The sequence below is a fragment of the Chiloscyllium plagiosum genome, chromosome 24, assembly GCF_004010195.1.
Source record: "Chiloscyllium plagiosum isolate BGI_BamShark_2017 chromosome 24, ASM401019v2, whole genome shotgun sequence".
NCBI classification, from domain to species: domain Eukaryota; kingdom Metazoa; phylum Chordata; class Chondrichthyes; order Orectolobiformes; family Hemiscylliidae; genus Chiloscyllium; species Chiloscyllium plagiosum.
Window position 1 is genome coordinate 13,762,434 of NC_057733.1, and position 18,269 is coordinate 13,780,702.

Below are 18,269 nucleotides of genomic sequence, written 5' to 3' on the forward strand. Positions count from 1 at the left end.
TTTAGTTAATTGACCTAGGGCCTCATAAACAAACAATAGCATGGTGTAATTTCTTAAATAATGAGATTTCAATTGTTTAGTTCTGAAGAAAAAATAAGTATATTTGGATATGCACAATCATGTGTGAAATGTGTGGCTTTATAATTACTGAATTTATAACAAGTGTGAAAACCCATTTACCTCCAATGTAACATTGTTTAGAGTAAACAGTTAAATTGTACAAGTTATATTACAAATCAAATGCACAGCCATGATTAAATTTAAACCCACTTGTGTATTAACAAATTCTAATAGAAAAAGGGGACAAACAAGAAATTCTGACACTATGAGCTGGTTTTATTAGTAGAAAAAGAATGAACGAGGGCCATTCAAAGCCAGAGTTACAGTTGCATGTCATTGCAGCAATGGTAAATTGGTTTTCAAGGACACAATAGGAATCTTGCAGGCTTCATTCTGTGCTATCCGTGCTCTGTCAACAGGCGCATTGAGAGAATCCCTTGTACTGGCTAAAAAACATCTCCGGTGCTTTCAATCCAGATTTGGCTTTAATCAAGCAAAGAGATAAGAGGCTCATGAGGAGTGGTGGTAGTGTCTCTACCTCTGAATCAAGAGGCCTGGGCTCAAGTCCCACCTGTTCCAGATGTGTGTAATAACATCCCTGAAGTGGTAGCTTAGGAAACAGATCTTTTTTTAAAAAATCAAACTAACAGCAATAATTACTCTGAAGTAGGAGAGAAAACAGTTACTTCTCTCTTTAGACCTTGGCAAATACACACACCATCGATCTTCAACTTGTTTTACAGCTGGCTTTGGACAGGTAAACAAGTCGTCTTATAGAAAATGTGACAGTTATAAATATCTCAAAGCCCTCATGGCCACCTATCTGCTGCACTGTGGAAAGATCCACACAACATCAGCATCTAACATTACAAGTAGCCGATTGGTATCAACAGGTTATGTATTTAATTTTTTTTTAAATCCCTGCAGGTTGGATGTGACTGTAGCCGTGAATGTTCTGTCGAGCAAAGTCTCAAGCTGTTAGAATTATAGCGACATAAGAGAAGTTGTCAGAAACCTAAGAAAATGCAACAAAGTTTCTGATCAATAAATAACGACCCTATATCAGGTTGAAGCTTTATAGTTTCTACATAAAGTAATATGTCATGTCTTCGTTGTAATTAAAGTTAAAAATCACACAACACCAGGGTATAGTCCAACAAGTTTGATCGTTGTAATCAACTTCTAAATGAAGAAGTTTGAAAATGACATACGGTCACGTTTAACCCTATAGCAAAAATACTTCGTCATACGACAAGTTTGTCTTACCTGACCTGAACTTGCTTCGGATCAACAGTGAATGTTCCGAGCCCAACAGTGTCATGTTGATAGTTACAATTCCAGTAATTTCGGCCAAGATCAGTTGAAGCTAGTAATTTCTCACACCATGAATTAATTCAGATAGGAAGGTGGAAGTTCAAAAAAAATAAGGCAACTGGTCACACTGCAATCGAGAAGTAAGAATTCGTCCAGAAAATAAAGAAGTTCCTTCTCTCTCACACATGGACGTGCAACTGCTTCGTTTCTGTGCTCTTGCAGCAGGGGTAGCTGTGTGCAGCAAGAAACTTGTGAAAAGGTTTTTTGGTCCCATGCACCCTCCCCTTCGGAGAGCAGACAGCAACTGGTCACACTGCACGGCGCTGGGAAGGGCTAATTAATGTGCACTCAGCTCAGACCCTCCTACTGCAGAGGCTTTGACTATCATCATCGTCATCATCATCACCACCAGCAGCAGCAGCAGCAGCACCGCGGAGATTTTGGCTCCGAGGGAGCCAGTGCTAGCGACAATCGGTTAAAGGCTGCGGAGCTTTAGCGATCGTGGAGTGTGCCCGGTGCGGGCTCGTCACCTCGAGGACGGGAGGTTGCCTCTGTTGTCCCGGACAAGCCTCGTACACTGTGCTGAAGCCCGGAGCTGATCAGCAGTTGTCACAATTAGAAAGCGGGTTGTCCCTGTGCGTGGGGAGGCTGCAGCCTGTGGGACACCCCAGCGACAGAGTAACGAGGAAGTAACTCAGATATTGGGCCAGTAAATAACTGGGCTGGCTCCGATCGCTAAATTTAGGAGTTGGAGATCACGGGTTTGGCTTCATAATCTAGCATGTTAAGAATCTTCAAATTAATGCAGATTCCCCCCAAAAAACTTGACAAAGGCAGCCCTCGCGTATAAACTGCATGAGCTGACCCCCACCACCTAAACACTGAAACAACAGCAAAATACAATATAATTACTGTAACTGTCGGTGCTTTTCGCTGCTTCCTCTTTATGTAATTATTATACTCATTCATAATGCGAATTACTTATTTTTTAAAAAGGTAGAATTTGCTCATATAAAAGTTAGTTTCCATTCCTTAAATTCCATTTTCTTTAATGATAGTACTGTAAATAAAGTCTGGTCAGGTTGAAACGCTGGTCATATTAAACTTAGTTTACCATTCCTCAAGTTGCACTTTTTAAAATGACAATACGATGAACAACTCATGATAATAAACTCTGGTCAGATTGCAACACTGGTAATATTAAAAGTAGCATTTTCAACTCCTTAAGTTAATTCTGTACTATATATAACACATGATATGAACTCTGGTTAGATTGAAAACGCGAGGGGGCGTCCTATCTGGTTATTTCTTTTCCTTCTGTCGTTATTATAGCCAGGTCCCTTGCGGGTTTTGTGTTTGGGAGACAACAGCTGGGGAATGTGTCAAACTACTGCGACTCTCCCCCAGCCTCCCATCCAGGACAGAAACAGGTGACTACTCATTCATCAAAGGGACGCACACCGCTCTCTGAACACAGCGAACAGCACCAGGGCTCTGGGGGACAGGGAGGACGGTGTGTTTAAATACTGCCCCACCGAACGGGTACGGGACAGCAAGCAAAAACCAACGGGCAGACAAGCAGTTGCTCTCGGCAGTTCCAGCTTGCTGAAGGATTCGCCAGAGATTCCTTCCCCCCCCCCCCCCCCCCCAAATTACCTGCACCGAGGCAGCCAGAGATTACACGACACCATGAAACATAACTTGAGCTTTAAGGTTAAATATTATTTGCTTTATTACAAGGGTGAAATTATATATACCCTTAGGTTTAGGTAATTATGTACATGCCCATGTATTTTAGTAGTGAGTGTACATAGTGCAATACTCAAAGCCCAATAATATTGAGATAGTTGGGGAATGAATCCCACTGCAGTGGGAATAGGAATCGGTTTGGGCAAACCCTTGTCGCCCTTGCCTTGCCGTCTGTGTCTCAGGGTCAGGGTGAGGTGAAGCGAGGTTCTCCAGGGCAGGGATCCCGTTCTGCTCTGCTCCACACTCACTCACACCCCGGTTTACACTCAGACTGCGCTACAACTGCCTTTGGCTCTGAGCCAACTGGGAAATGTCCCGCGTCCCGTTAACACTCCGAACTGCAACAGGGGAGAGGGAGAGGTCTGTCCTTCCAGTGGGAAACGCATCCACATTTCATATTGTCCGGGAAGGAGCCTTTGGCCGCATATCAAAACGATTTAAAAAAAAACAAAATAAAAATTGCGTGATAATATTCAGTTGCTGGACTAAATTGTAGTTTAGCGGTCGGTGAGAGAGCGGGTTTTCCTTAGGGCCACACATCAGTGCAGGTTCCTGCTGTATTAGTCAGCTCTGCAGTGATCTACAGCCCAGTCTGGCCAAGTCCATCATTCATAACAATAGAATCCCCACAGTGCAGGAAAAGGCCATTCGTCCCATCGAGTCTACAGGGGTCCCTCTGAAAAGCACCCCACCCTCTCCCCATAACCCAACAACTACCATTATCAGCCCAGCGACCTTGCACACCACCAGGCAATTTAGCATGTCCGATCCACTTAATCCACACACGTATGGCACGAAACCCACACAGACAGAGGGAGAACATGCAAACTCCACACAGTCACCCAAGGTTGGAATTGAACCAGGGTCCCTGCACTGTGAGGCAGCAGTGACTTATTGTGACTAAAGAGGATCAATGAACGAATCCCTACTTCAAGATCTTCATTCCCCCTTCACCATCTCAAGGACAAAAAGTCAAGTCTACCCTCCCAACTCCCTGCCCATGAATGCGCTGTTTCAAAACGGGCACATTGCACGATCAACGAATCCTTGGTGACTGAATTCCCGGGACAAACCTTAAGGGTTGTCACAGACTGTCTGATTTGAATTTTCCAGGACAGTGCTGGTTCCTCAGGGCAAAACAAAGTCACGAGGCCATTTGCATATTATTCATCAAGTGTTTTCATCAACCTGTTTGGACATACACGTTGAAGCAGGCGAAACGAGCGTGGGCGTTCTAACGCAGAGGTAGGAACTCCGTCGCTGCACGACAACATCAGCAATAAAAATAATGGACTGCACTAAACTTGTAACAGAATGGGAGTCAATTGCTTGGAAGGCAGCTGAGCTTTATTTTTTTTTCTCTTTTTCGTTGTTCTGATGGAGGAGTGGGAGATTGTTCATCTGGACAGTGCAGAATCACCCAGTTTGGTGATTAACAGATTGTTAGCTTTCCAAAGGACATGTGGTGTGACCAGTGGTGGGCACTTGGATCATGTCAAGCCAAAGTTGTCAACAAGGGTGGCATGGTGGCTCAGTGGTTAGTACTGCTGCCTCACAGCGCTAAGGACCCAGGTTTGATTCCTGCCTTGGGCGACTATTCGTGTGGATTTTCCACATTCTCCCCGTGTGTGCCTGGGTTTCCTCCAGGTGCTCTGGTTTCCTTCCATAATCCAAAGATGTGCAGGCCATATTGGCTGTGCTAAATTGCCCAGAGTGTTAGCTTTGTTAGTGAGGGGTAAATATCATGTAGGGGAATGAGTCTGGGTGGGTTACTCTTCAGAGGGTCAGTGTGGACTTGTTGGGTCGAAGGATTGTTTCCATACTGTAGGTAATCTAATTATAATAATAGACCTAGATAGTCACGATGCCATACTGAAAAGGTTGGAATTGGGCGAGGTTATGCTATTGTAAAGGGACACTGGAGACTTCTTGCAATGAGCTCTGGGCCTCATGTCTATGATGGTGCAAGTACCTTGTTTTTGCCCAACGCTGACTTGCTCTGTTATCATTTTTTGCAAACAGTAGAGACCCAACTGATGAAAATAAATTAATGATCAAAATCTGTTTCAAAAATAGGCACCAATATGTATCAATAGAGACCAATAACCTTTAAGAAGAAATTCAAATCACCAGTGGATGGCATAATAGATCACATGACAAGATTAAACATTTAAAACTTTTACTCTAACACAAACTAAGAGCAACATTGACTAAACTATTTCAGTAGACAGCTTGACAATGAAAATCTCTCTCTACTATTATTCTTACTTGTCTCTTATTTGGGCACTTCATTCTTAAGGAACAAGTCCAATGTGATTCTTTTCTTTCCCATCTGGGTAACTTGTATATCTTGAGCTGACTTGCAGAATATTTTTAACCCTGGACATCACTTCATCGCTAAACAAAGCTAGGCAAACCTTTCAGCTTCATTTAAACTGTCACATTCTCTTGAATTGAAGGGTGAATATGCATCTATATTAGAGAATACAATAGAGAACTACTGTTTCCATCTCTTTGCTCTCTCTCCCTCTCAAAGCCCAACTCCAAGGCAACATGAATCATATGGATAATGTATCCAATTAGAAATAGAACATAGAACAATACATAGAACAGGCCCTTTGGCCCTCGATGTTGCGTCGACCTGTGAACTATTCTCAGCATGTCCTCCCTACACTATCCCAAAATCATCCATGCGCTTATCTAAGGATAGTTTAAATCTCCCTAATGTGGCTGAGTTGACTACATTAGCAGGTAGTGCATTCCACGCCCATACCACTCTCTGCATAAAGAACTGCCTCTGACATCTGTCTTAAATCTATCACCCCTCGATTTGTAGTTATGCCCCCTCGTACATGCTGACGTCATCATCCTAGGAAAAAGACTTTCACTGCCTATCCTATCTAATCCACTGATAATCTTGTATGTCTCTATCAAATCCCCTCTTAGCCTTCTTCTTGCCAATGAGAACAGGTTCAAGTCTCTCAGCCTTTCCTCATAAGACCTTCCCTCCAGACCAGGCAACATCCTGGTAAATCTCCTCTGCACCTTGTCCAATGCTTCCACATCCTTCCCGAAATATGGGGACCAGAACTGTATACAATATTCCAGGTGTGGCCACACCAGCGTTTGGTATAGTTGTATAGTGTTAAATAGCTATCCACAGCACAGAAGCAGACCCTTTGCTCCAACTCATCCACACCAAGTTTCCCAAACTAAACTAGTCCAACCTTAGAGGAATATGATTGGTCCATATTCCTCTAAGCCTTTCTTCTTCAGATACCTTTCCAAATGTCTTTTAAGTGTTGTAATTGCATCTACCACTTCCTCTGCCAGTTCATTCCAAATACAAACCATCCTCTGCATAAAAAAGTTGCCCCTGAGATCCCCTTTAAATCTTTCTTCACTCACAATAAAATGTGTCCTCTAGTTTTGAATTCCCCTACCCTAGATAAAAAACCCTTGTAATTCACCTTATCAATGCTCCTCATGATTTCATACATCTCTATAAGGTCACCCTCCTTTACTCTAGTGAAAGAAGTCCCAGCCTATTCGTGTAACTCCAGTCCCAGGAACATCCTTGTAAATCTTTTCTAAACCCTCTCAAATTTAATACTATCCTTCCAATAGCAGGGTGACCAAAACTGTACATAGTACTCCAAAAGTGGCCTCACCAACATCCTGTGCAACCTCAACATGACATTCCAACTCTTATACTCCACTATCTTAGCAGTAAAGGCAAGCATGCTAAATGGCTTCTTAACCACCCTGTTTACCTGTGATGTAAAATCCAAAAAACTATATACCTTAACCCTGAGGTCAATCTGTTTGGCAACACTACCCAGCACTCTACCATTAACTATATAAGTCCTGCCTTTGTTCATTTTACTAAAATGTAATACCTCACATTTATCCAAATTAAACTCCATCTGCCGCTTTTTGGCACATTGGGCCAATTGATCAAAATCTCTTTGTAATCTTAGATAACCTTCTTCACTCGCCACTGTGGCAGCAATTTTGGTGTCATCTGCAAACTTACTAACCTTGTCTCCTAAATTCTCAACCAAATCATTTCTATAAATGACAAACAACAGTGGATCCAGCACCGATCCCTGCAGAATATCACTGGTCACAGGAGTCCAGTCCAAAACACTACCCTCCATCACCATCCTCTGTTTCCTATCATCAAGCCTATCTTTTATTCCAATTGGCAAGCTCGCCCTGAATCCCGTGTGATCTAACTTTACTAACCAGGCTACCATGCAGAATCTTGTCAAAAGATTAATAAAGTCTATGCAGACAACATCCACTGCTCTGCCATCATCTGTCTTTTTGGTCATTATCTCAAAAAACACAATCAAGTTTGTGAGACATGACTTCCCATGCACAAATCCATGCTGACTGCCCCTAATCATTCCCTGCCTTTCCAAATGTACATAAATCTGATCTCGCAGAATCCCCTCCAACAATGTACCTACCACTGATGTCAGACTCACTGGTCTACAGTTCCCAGGCTTCTTTCTTACAGTTTTTCTTAATGTGGAGGTGCAGGTGTTGGACTGTGGTGTACAAAGTTAAAAATCACACAATAACAAGTTATAGTGCAACAGGTTTATTTGGAAGCACTAGCTTTCGGACTGCTGCTCCTTCATCAGGTAGCTGTGGGATAGGGCCATACGACACAGAATTTATAGCAAAGAACTTAGAAATGTGATGTCTGTGTCAATATGCGCGATCTTCCTTGCTATAAAGTCTGTGTCTTATGGTCCTGCTCCATAACCACCTGATGAAGGAGCGGCGCGGCAAAAGCTAGTGCTTCCAAATAAACCTGTTGGACTGTAACCTGGTGTTGTGTGATTTTTAGCTTTTCTTAAGTGAAGGCACAACATTAGCTACCCTCTAGTCCTCTAGCGCCTCACCCATTCCCATAGATGATTCAAATATCTCTGCCTGGAGCCCCACAATTTCTTCTCTAGTTTTGCACACCTTGCAAATCCTTGAAATTTAATAGACAGTCCAAAGTATAACTTTCTTAGAGAATCTTAAAATCCAGCATGGAAGCAGGCTCTTTGGCCCAACAAGTCTACACCGAATCTCTGAAAAGCATGATACCCAGATTCATCCCCCATCCCGCCCCTGTAACTCTGCTTTCATGGCTAATGCACCTAACCTATACATTCCTGAAAACTATGGGTAATTTAGCATGGCCAATCCACCTAACTTACATATTTTTGGACTGTGGGAGGAAACCCATACAGACACGGGGACAACATGCAAACTCCTCTCAGACAGTTGCCCGAGCGTGGAATCAAACCTGGGTCACTGGCACTGTGAGGCAGCAGTGCTAACCAATGAGCCACCGTGCTGCCTATGTTTACAAAATGTGAAATTCCTAATATCTCCCTGGCACTAGGAGACTAAGAGTCTCTCCTAAACCAGCACAGCTGCTCTGGTCATTAGTTATGGGTAAGAATGTACTGCATCTTCTTTCCAATAAGACAAAGTAGACCTCTTTTAGTCAAGAACAATCAGGTTTGTTGTCAGCAGAACTCTGAACAGTTCACATAATTGCCTTTATTCCTCGATATTATCTCAAACTGAAGGCTCTGTTCCAATATATAACAATCTTATAAAACCATACATTTGCAACAGTTAAAAGACTTTAAGAATGGTTTTGCCAAATAAAAATGCTGTCCTACTTAGCTCTTGATAATTCAGACAGAAGGTATACATCACTAACGAGGAGTAAGCTAGACTGACTAGACAAGTTTCATTTCAATGGGTTAGCAGCGGTGGTCTACCAATTGTAATCTTCACCCAGATGAGAACAGTTTCTCATCCCATATTATTGAGTCTTGAAGTAGACCCCACAGAGAAATGATTTGGCTTTATTGTGTGGTACTTCACTCACAAATAAATAACATGTCACTGCTTGGACTCTGGTCTCAAGAATGGTCACTTGTTTTAAGTGGGTGAGTGACACTGCTGTCTGCAGAACTCTATCCCATGTAAGAATCACTGGCATAAGGAAGGGGAGAAAGCTGGAGGGAAAACTCGATGTGGAGAAACAATGCTGTTGTATTTGATTTGATTTATTGTAGTCAAGTATACTGAAGTACAGTGAAAAGCTTTGTTTGCGAGCAGTACCAGGCAGACCACAGCAAGTAAGGGCAGACAGATCATTGGATGCTTAAACAGAGCAAGGTTTACAGGTACTTAGAATTTATGTTTAAGAGTGTGGAACGGTTTTAAGAAATGTTAGATGCTGAAGGGTTGAAACTTTATTGCTGGAACAGCACAGCAGGTCAGGCAGCATCCAGGGAACAGGAGATTCGACGTTTCGGGCACAGGCCCTTCTTCAGGAATGAAGAAGGGCCTGTGCCCGAAACGTCGAATCTCCTGTTCCCTGGATGCTGCCTGACCTGCTGTGCTGTTCCAGCAATAAAGTTTCAACTTTGATCTCCAGCATCTGCAGACCTCACTTTCTCCTAGATGCTGAAGGGACCTTGCAAGGAGTCGCCTAGTAATGGCGCCATCTTGAATCGAAAAAAAGGAAAACATAGAGATTTAAAGGACAGGGCATGATAAAGTTATACGTGAAAGGTAGAAATATGGAATTAATATCAATGTGAAATGAAGTACACCAGTTAGTTAGTTTTGATGCCAATGAAGATGAAACTCCTGAAAGTGCATGTAACATAAGATGCAGTGCCTTCTGGCCAATGCAAATTGTTCAATTGTATAGACTGTCTATCCATCTCACAATCATGGAATAAGCTTGCCCATTTACTATCAGTAATTTATGACCACTAAGAACTGATTTGAGGCTATTTGCCTTATGTAGGATCCTCACAGTAGGTTTTACTTGCACACACATATCAAAGATCAGTGTCTAGGCCACAGTATTGGTTAGGTCCTGGACTCTCATTTTATTTTTAAGGAGAATATGTGTAAAAGTAGAATTTATTTGAAAATAGTGAGTGATATTTGACAATTGAATTTCTGGACATTTTGGTGCTCCTTGATGCAACATTACAGGTACCTTTAAATCACTGACTTTGTGCTGGGTGACCACAAATGTCTGCACTACCCTTCTGAACAAGTGGAATCCTACAAACTAAAACTGTTAGCCAAATCCCCTTCTTAGAACTGAGAAAATACTGTGTACCTCTCCATTAACAATTGCTATGCTTTCAGATGACCTGTGTAACAGAAGCCCTTATATTTTCAAACACACACAATAGGCACTGGACAGGAACCAAGGAAGTGCTGAATTTGAGCCAGAAGAGACACTTAATCTGTGACAACAGCTGCTGCCAGTGTGGGACTAAAGTTAACACATGTAGAGTAAGAAGAATGCAAGTAATGCTCTAATATCTATTGGTTTGACTGTTTCATAGCAGAAATGGACACTGGAGAAAGACAGTAAAACTGGTGACATTTTAGAACATGATCTGTTAAATTCCTAAAGTGAACAAGCTGCAATGTGGTTGTTAGTTTGTCCATGACAGTAAACTACTCACAGCATGCACTAACCTGCTTATTATTTGTACTACTATGGGCTATGTCACAACAACTTTGAAATGATGTTCAGAACACTGGAAATGACTGCCTATTCATATTACATGCTGGTTCAATGGCATGGAAGACTTAAGATGTTTATTCTGCACTCTTTCTTTCTAGATTAGATTAGATTCCCTACAGTGTGGAAACAGGCCCCTCAGCCCAACAACTCCACACCGACCCTCCGAAGTGCGACCCACCCAGCCTCATTTCCCTCTAACTAATGCACCTAACACTATGGGCAATTTAACATGGCCAATTCACCTGAACTGCACATCTTTGGAGTGTGGGAGAAAACTGGAGCACCCAGAGGAAACCCACACAGACACGGGGAGAATGTGCAAACTTGACACTGGAATCGAACCTGGGACCCTTGTGCTGTGAGGCAGCAGTGCTATCCACTGAGCCACAGTGTCGCCCAATTCTTTAAAAATAATAGCCAATGCCTTTTCAGAAAAGTGGCATGATTTTTCTAAGGGAGGATTCAGGATTTAGTGGAAAGAAAGTTAGTTCTGCAATCTTCAATACATTTCCAAATGAAATTAGAAGTAATCAAAAAAGAGATGGAAGATTGAGTTTAAGCTGTTGCACATTACTTTTGAGAAATAGGTCAACCATGAGGTTGATGAGGTTCAGGGGGCTGAATTACCTACTCCTGTTCCTGTGAAATGGTTATTTTCCCATTGATGGCAGTGCTAGTATTGTGTGATTGAAGTTTGGATATAACACAACATAGATGCACAGAAAAATACCTTCTTCTCTCCTATAGAAACTTGAAATAAATATGTCTACCATTGAGTTAACTGCAGCATTGTGCGGTATTGGTAGAAACCTTAAAAACTCAGTCTGCAGAGCCTGTGCCTGTCTTCACATTGTGATAATTAACAAATTGAACTGGATCAGGATGGAAGACAGATGGTGCAATGGGCTGGGACTGACCTTTCACCTCCAACAATGGGACTTGCCTCTCGTTCAAGCTGACAGGAGCAAATTATCTCAGCCAGGTGCAAGACTTCAATGTGGAATGGTGTTACTGGTGGCTATAAGTACTAAACCTAAAAATAAAAATTCCCATAACTCGGGACAAATTGACGTTAAGTTTTCAATCTTATTCAAACATTCCAGGAAGATATCTTGCCAAGTGAAAAGTGTTTATGGTAAATTGGATGGTACCCTTCTGAGAATGGGATGAGAGAAAAGAGCAACATTTGTAGCAAGTGAGAACTGATGTAGAGTGAAGCTCCAATGACTGGAGTTTGCCACTGGACTTTGAGTGGTTCTTGGGTATTGAAAGGGGAGGTTAATTTGCTCTTTATGCCACCACACTGCGCTTGATATCAAGTTCCATTTCAGTGACCATGCAATGATGGAAAGACCGCTAAAGAGAAACAGAGCACCTAAATAAAACATAGCATTCGTTATTTCCTTGAGGGCAGTAAAAGGAGATGATAAATCATGCAAATGCATTTCTGTATTTTATAGCCTTGGTGTACAATGTTGTAGGGACTGACAACGAAAAGGAAAAATCTAAATTAGAAGCTTCAATCAATTGTGTAGACAAGCAGGAGGCCGGAAGAACACAGCAAGCCAGGATTCCAGCATCTGCAGTTTTTTTTTGTCTCAAGCAACTGCTTGCCTGCTGTAGGATAAGTTCAACAGCACCTGCCTGGAGTTGCTGCATATCTTGAAATTCATTCCACTTGAAGTAAGTAATCTATCAATATGAAACAGCATCAGAATATTGAGTATAACAGTTGGGAGGTCATGTTGCGGCTGTACAAGACATTGGTTTGGCCACTTTTGGAGTACTGTGTGCAATTCTGGGTTCCATGCTATAGGAAGGATGTTGTGAAACTTGTAAGGACTCAGAAAAGATTTACAAGAATATTGCCAGGGTAGCAGGGTTTGAGCTATAGGGAGAGGCAGAATAGGCTAGGGCTGTTTTCCCTGATGGGTGTCCTTCTGGAGTTTATAAAACATGAGGAGCATGAGTAGGGTAAATAGACAAGGTCCTTAAGGGACATTTATACAATTATTAGGGACATTTAAGCACATGGATGATAGTAAAATGAACAGTATGTACGTTATGAGAAAGTGAGGACTGCAGGTGCTTGAGATCAGAGTTGAAAAGTGTGTTGTTGGAAGAGCAAAGCAGGTCAGGCAGCACCCCAGCAGCAGGAGAGTCAATGTTTCAGGCATAAGCCCTTCATCAGGAATGTGGGGGAGGGAAGGGGGCTGAGAGATAAATAGGAGGATGAGGGTGGGGTTGGGGGGGAAGGTAGCTGGAAACGCGACAGGTAGATGCAGGTAGGGGGTGATGGTGATAGGTCTGAGTGGAGGGTGAAGCTGATAGATGGTAAGGAAGATGGACAGGTGGGACAGATAAAGAGGGCAGTGCCGATTGGACGGTTGCTTCTGGGATGAGGTGGGGGCAGGGGAATTAAGTAAACTGGTGAAATTGATATTGATGCTGTATTGTTGAGGGCCCCAAGGCAGAAGATGAGGCGCTCTTCCTCCAGGCGTCGGGTGGCTTGGATTTGGCGGTGGAGGAGGCCCAGGATTTGTGTCTCCTTGGTGGAGTGGAAGGAGGAGTTGAAGTGGTTAGCTACAGGGTGGTGGGGTTGTTTGGTGTTTGTGTCCCAGAGATGTTCCCCGAAATGTTCTGCGAGTTGGCATTCATTCTATCTCCCTGATGTAGAGGAGTCCGCACCAAGAGCAGCGGACACAGTAGATAAGGTGGGTGGATGTGCAGGAAAATCTCTGCTGGATGTGAAACGATCCTGTGGGACCTTGGATGGAGGTGAGGGGGGGGGCTCTTGTCGTGGCAGGAGAAGGTGCCGGGAGTGGAGTGTGGGTTGGTGGGGAGCATGGACCTAACGAGGGAGTCACAGAGGAAATGTTCTCTGTGGAATGCTGATAGGGGTGGAGAGCAAAATGTGTCTCTGATGGTGGGGTCTGATTGTAGGTAGTGGAAATGACACAGGATAATGCACTGTATCCGGACATTAGTGGGGTGGAAGGTGAGGACTAAGGGGGTTCTATCTTTGTTGGGGTTGGAGGGGTAGGGTTCAAGGACAGAAGTATGGGAAGTGGAGGAGATGTGCTGGAGAGCATTGTTGACCACGTGGGAGGGGAAACTGCAGTCCATGAAGTTGGAGGCCATCTGGAATGTCCCGGATTGGCATTGATCATCCTGGGAGCAGATATGGCGGAGGTGGAGGAATTGGGAGTAAGGGAGAGCATTTTTACAGGAGTGGGGTTGGCAGGAGGTGGACTCCTGGTAGCTGTGGGAGTCTTTGGGTTTGAAGTAGATGTCCATGCTGAGTCGGTCACTAGATTTGGAGTTTGAGAGGTCCAGGACTGGGAGGGAGGTGTCTGAGATGGTTCAGGTGAACTTGAGGTCAGGGTGGAAAGGGTTCATGAAGGTGATGAATTATTCAACATCCTCGTGGGAGCATGAGGTGATGCTGATACAGTCATCAATGTAGGTTAGTTTGATCTTAGAGTAGGATAAAAGATCAACACAACATCAAGGGGTAAAGGCCTGTACAGTGCTGTACTGTTCTATGTCTATTCCCTTGGGTGGGGGAGTCCAGAACTGGAGGGAATAGGTTTAGGGTGAGAGGGGAAAGGTATAAAAGGGACCTAAGGGGCAACTTTTTCACGCAGAGGGTAGTACATGTATGGAATGAGCTGCCAGAGGAACTGGTGGAGGTTGGTACAATTACAGCATTTAAATGGCATCAGGATGGGTATTTGAATAGGAAGGGTCCAAAGGGATATGGGCCAAGTGCTGGCAAATGGGACTAGATTAGGTTAGGATATCTGGTTGGTATAGACGGGTTGGACCAAAGGGTCTGTTCCCATGCTGTACATCTCTATGACTCTATGTAAGTACAATACAAGGGATTCCCTTAAACTATACACTTCTCTGTGTAAAGGACAGTCAATTTGCATCACTAATTTTTTTTCCCCTGGTTGTCAGCTGCAACAGAACGATTTCTAATTGTAGACACTTTTTTCTAAATATGTATTCAGCTGAGATAATTAAAAAGATTTTGATCCCCATAGTGTGACATACATTATTCAGTAATAATAAATACTTCAAAGTAGATAATATTAATGGTATTTAAAGTTTTGCAGATTCCAAAAACTTTGGAATAATGTAGTGCAAAACATATAAATTCCAGAGCCAGTCTAACGTTGTGTAATTATCTGTGGCATTACATATTCATCTTTTTTGTCCATTTCTGCAAGAGCTTTAATTAGAAGCAGACATATACAGACACACAAACTACAGTTACAGGGGAAGGCCGGCTGTAGACAGAGATTTTTAAATTCTGTGCCAGATAAGCACATTGGGTTAGGTAATCCACACTAATGAAATCCTCGCTGGATCTGAATTAAATAAAGTGTCAAACTACCTTCTTAATTTAATATGAATTTAATCCAAATTAAACAACTTTGAACTATCCTGCACTATTTAATTCAGATCAGATTAAATTTAAGAAGTCTCAAATCTAAAAGCTTAATAAAGAATTAAGTAGATTTCCCCTGTGCACTGTGTGAATATTCATTAAGCAAAGCATACATAATGTATATTGTGTGCACTTAGTGCTTTAATGGTATTATATATTTTCAATTAAATAAATGTCATGTTCTGCTTTTAATGAATGTCATTTCATTTTACTCAGGATTTGCATTAAAGGGAACACTACTACGGACTGTTGCTTTGCAGTCAAGAGTTGCATATCTTTGAAAATATCATGTTGTTGAAGCTTTTTCATCTTGCCCGCATAGGACAAGTGCAAAAATGTCAAATTTCATACAAACGCAACAGTTTGTACCATGGGGTCATAGAGATGTACAGCATGGAAACAAACCCTTCGGTCCAACCTGTCCATGCCGACCAGATATCCCAACCCAATCTAGTCCCACCTGCCAGCACCTGGCCCATATCCCTCCAAACCCTTCCTATTCATATATCCATCCAAATGCCTCTTAAATGTTGCAATTGTACCAGCTTCCACCATATCCTCTGGCAGCTCATTCCATACCCATATCACTCTCTGTGTGAAAAAGTTGCCCCTTAGGTCTCTTTTATATCTTTCCCCTCTCACCCGTAACCTATGCCCTCTAGTTCTGGACTCCCTGACCCCAAGGAAAAGATTTTGCCTATTTACCTTATCCATGCCCCTCATAATTTTGTAAACCTCTATAAGGTCACCCCTCAGCCTTTGATCCTCCAGGGAAAACAGCCCCAGCCAGTTCAGCCTCTCCCTGTAGCTCAAATCCTCCAACCCTGGCAATATCCTTGTAAATCTTTTCTGAACCCTTTCAAGTTTCACAACATCTTTCCGATAGGAAGGAGACCAGAATTGCACACAATATTCCAACAGTGGCCTAACCAATGTCCCTGTATAGCCGTAACATGACCTCACAACTCCTGTACTCAATACTCTGACCAATAAACGAAAGCATACCAAACGCCTTCTTCACTATCCTATCTACCTGCGACTCCATTTTCAAGGAGCTATGAACCTGCACTCCAAGGTCTCTCTGTACAGCAACGTTCTCTAGGACCTTACCATTAAGTGTATATGTCCTGCTAAGATTTGCTTTCCCAAAATGCAGCACCTCACATTTATCTGAATTAAACTCCATCTGCCATTTCTCAGCCCAATGGTCAAGATCCTGTTGTAATCTGAGGTAACACTCTTCGCTGTCCACTACACCTCCAATTTTGGTGTCATGTGCAAACTTACTAACTGCACCTCTTATGCTCACATCCAAATCATTTATGTAAATGACAAAAAGTAGAAGACACAGCACCGATCCTTGTGGCACTCCACTGGTCACAGGCCTCCAGTCTGAAAAACAATCCTCCACCACCACCCTCTGTCTTCTACCTTTGAGCCAGTTGTGTATCCAAATGGCTAGCTCTCCCTGTATTCCGTGAGATCTAACCTTGCTAATCAGTCTCCCATGGGGAACCTTGTTGAACGCCTTACTGAAGTCCATATAGATCACATCTACTGCTCTGCCCTCATCAATCCTCTTTGTTACTTCTTCAAAAACCTCAATCAAGTTTGTGAGACATGATTTCCCACGTACAAAGTCATTTTGATTATCCCTAATCAGTCCTTGCCTTTCCAAATACATGTACATCCTGTCCCTCAGGATTCCCTCCAACAACTTGCCCACCACCGAGGTCAGGCTCACTGGTTCTAGTTCCCTGGCTTGTCCTTACCACCCTTCTTAAACAGTGGCACCACGTTTGCCACCCTCCAGTCTTCCGCCACCTCACCTGTGACTATCGATGATACAAGTATCTCAGCAAGAGGCCCAGCAATCACTTCTCTAGCTTCCCATAGAGTTCTCTGGTACACCTGATCAGGTCCTGGGGATTTATCCACCTTTACCCGTTTCAAGACATTCAGCACTGCCTCCTCTGTAATCTGGACATTTTGCAAGGTGTCACCAGCTATCTCCCTACAGTCTATGTCTTCCATATCTTTTTCCACAGTAAATACTGATGCAAAATACTCATTTAATATCTCCCCCATTTTCTTTGGCTCCTCACAAAGGCCACCTTGCTGATCTTTGAGGGGCCTATTCTCTTCTTGGTTACTCTTTTGTCCTTAATGTATTTGTAAAAACCCTTTGTATTCTCCTTAATTTTATTTGCCATAGCTATCTCATATCCCTGTTTTGCCCTCCTGATTTCTCTTTGGCTCCTCACAAAGGCCGCCTTGCTGATCTTTGAGGGGCCTATTCTCTTCTTAGTTACTCTTTTGTCCTTAATGTATTTGTAAAAACCCTTTGTATTCTCCTTAATTTTATTTGCCATAGCTATCTCATATCCCTGTTTTGCCCTCCTGATTTCTCTCTTAAGTATGCTCCTACTTCCTTTATACTCTTCTGAGGATTCACTCGATCTATCCTGTCCATACTTTACATATGCTTCCTTCTTTTTCTTAACCAAACCCTCAATTTCTTTAGTCATCCAGCTTTCCCTATACCTACCAGCATTCCCTTTCACCCTAACAAGAATATACTTTCTCTGGATTCTTGTTATCTCATTTCTGAAGGCTTCCCATACTGAATCAGAAAATTGTCTTGTACCCACTTAACAAATTCCTCTCCATCTAAACCTGTAACACTATGGCAGTCCCAGTCGATGTTTGGAAAGTTAAAATCCCCCACCATAACCACCCCATTACTCTTATAGATAGCTGAGATCTCCTTACAAGTTTGTTTCTCAATTTCCCTCTGACTGTCAGGGGGTCTATAATATAATCCCAATAAGGTGACCATCCCTTTCTTATTTCTCAGTTCCACCCAAATAACTTCCCTGGATGTATTTCCAGGAATATCCTCCCTCAGCACAGCTGTAATGCTATCCCTTATCAAAAACGCCACTCCCCCTCCTCTCTTGCCTCCCTTTCTATCCTTCCTGTAGCATTTGTATCCTGGAACATTAAGCTGCCAGTCCTGCCCATCCCTGAGCCATGTTTCCGTAATTGCTATGATATCCCAGTCCCATATTCCTAACCATGCCCTAAGTTCATCTGCCTTCCCTGTTA

At 42.8% G+C, this 18,269-nt stretch overlaps 1 protein-coding gene across 9 annotated transcripts in view; it reads right to left on the minus strand.

The window, feature by feature from the left end:
* The window catches only part of LOC122562032 (myocardin-like), a 662,438-nt gene that overhangs the window by 126,511 nt on the left and 517,658 nt on the right, over positions 1-18,269 (minus strand). Inside the window, exon 1 of one of the 9 annotated variants that reach the window (XM_043714473.1) lies at positions 1,327-2,590. The exons of 7 other annotated variants lie outside the window; for them this stretch is intronic. In XM_043714473.1, coding sequence (XP_043570408.1) covers positions 1,327-1,381 — 55 coding nt within the window. In that variant the 5' untranslated portion in view covers positions 1,382-2,590. Of the gene's footprint in view, positions 1-1,326; positions 2,591-18,269 lie in introns of those variants that run through there. One more of the 9 variants, XM_043714474.1, reaches the window with a different exon arrangement.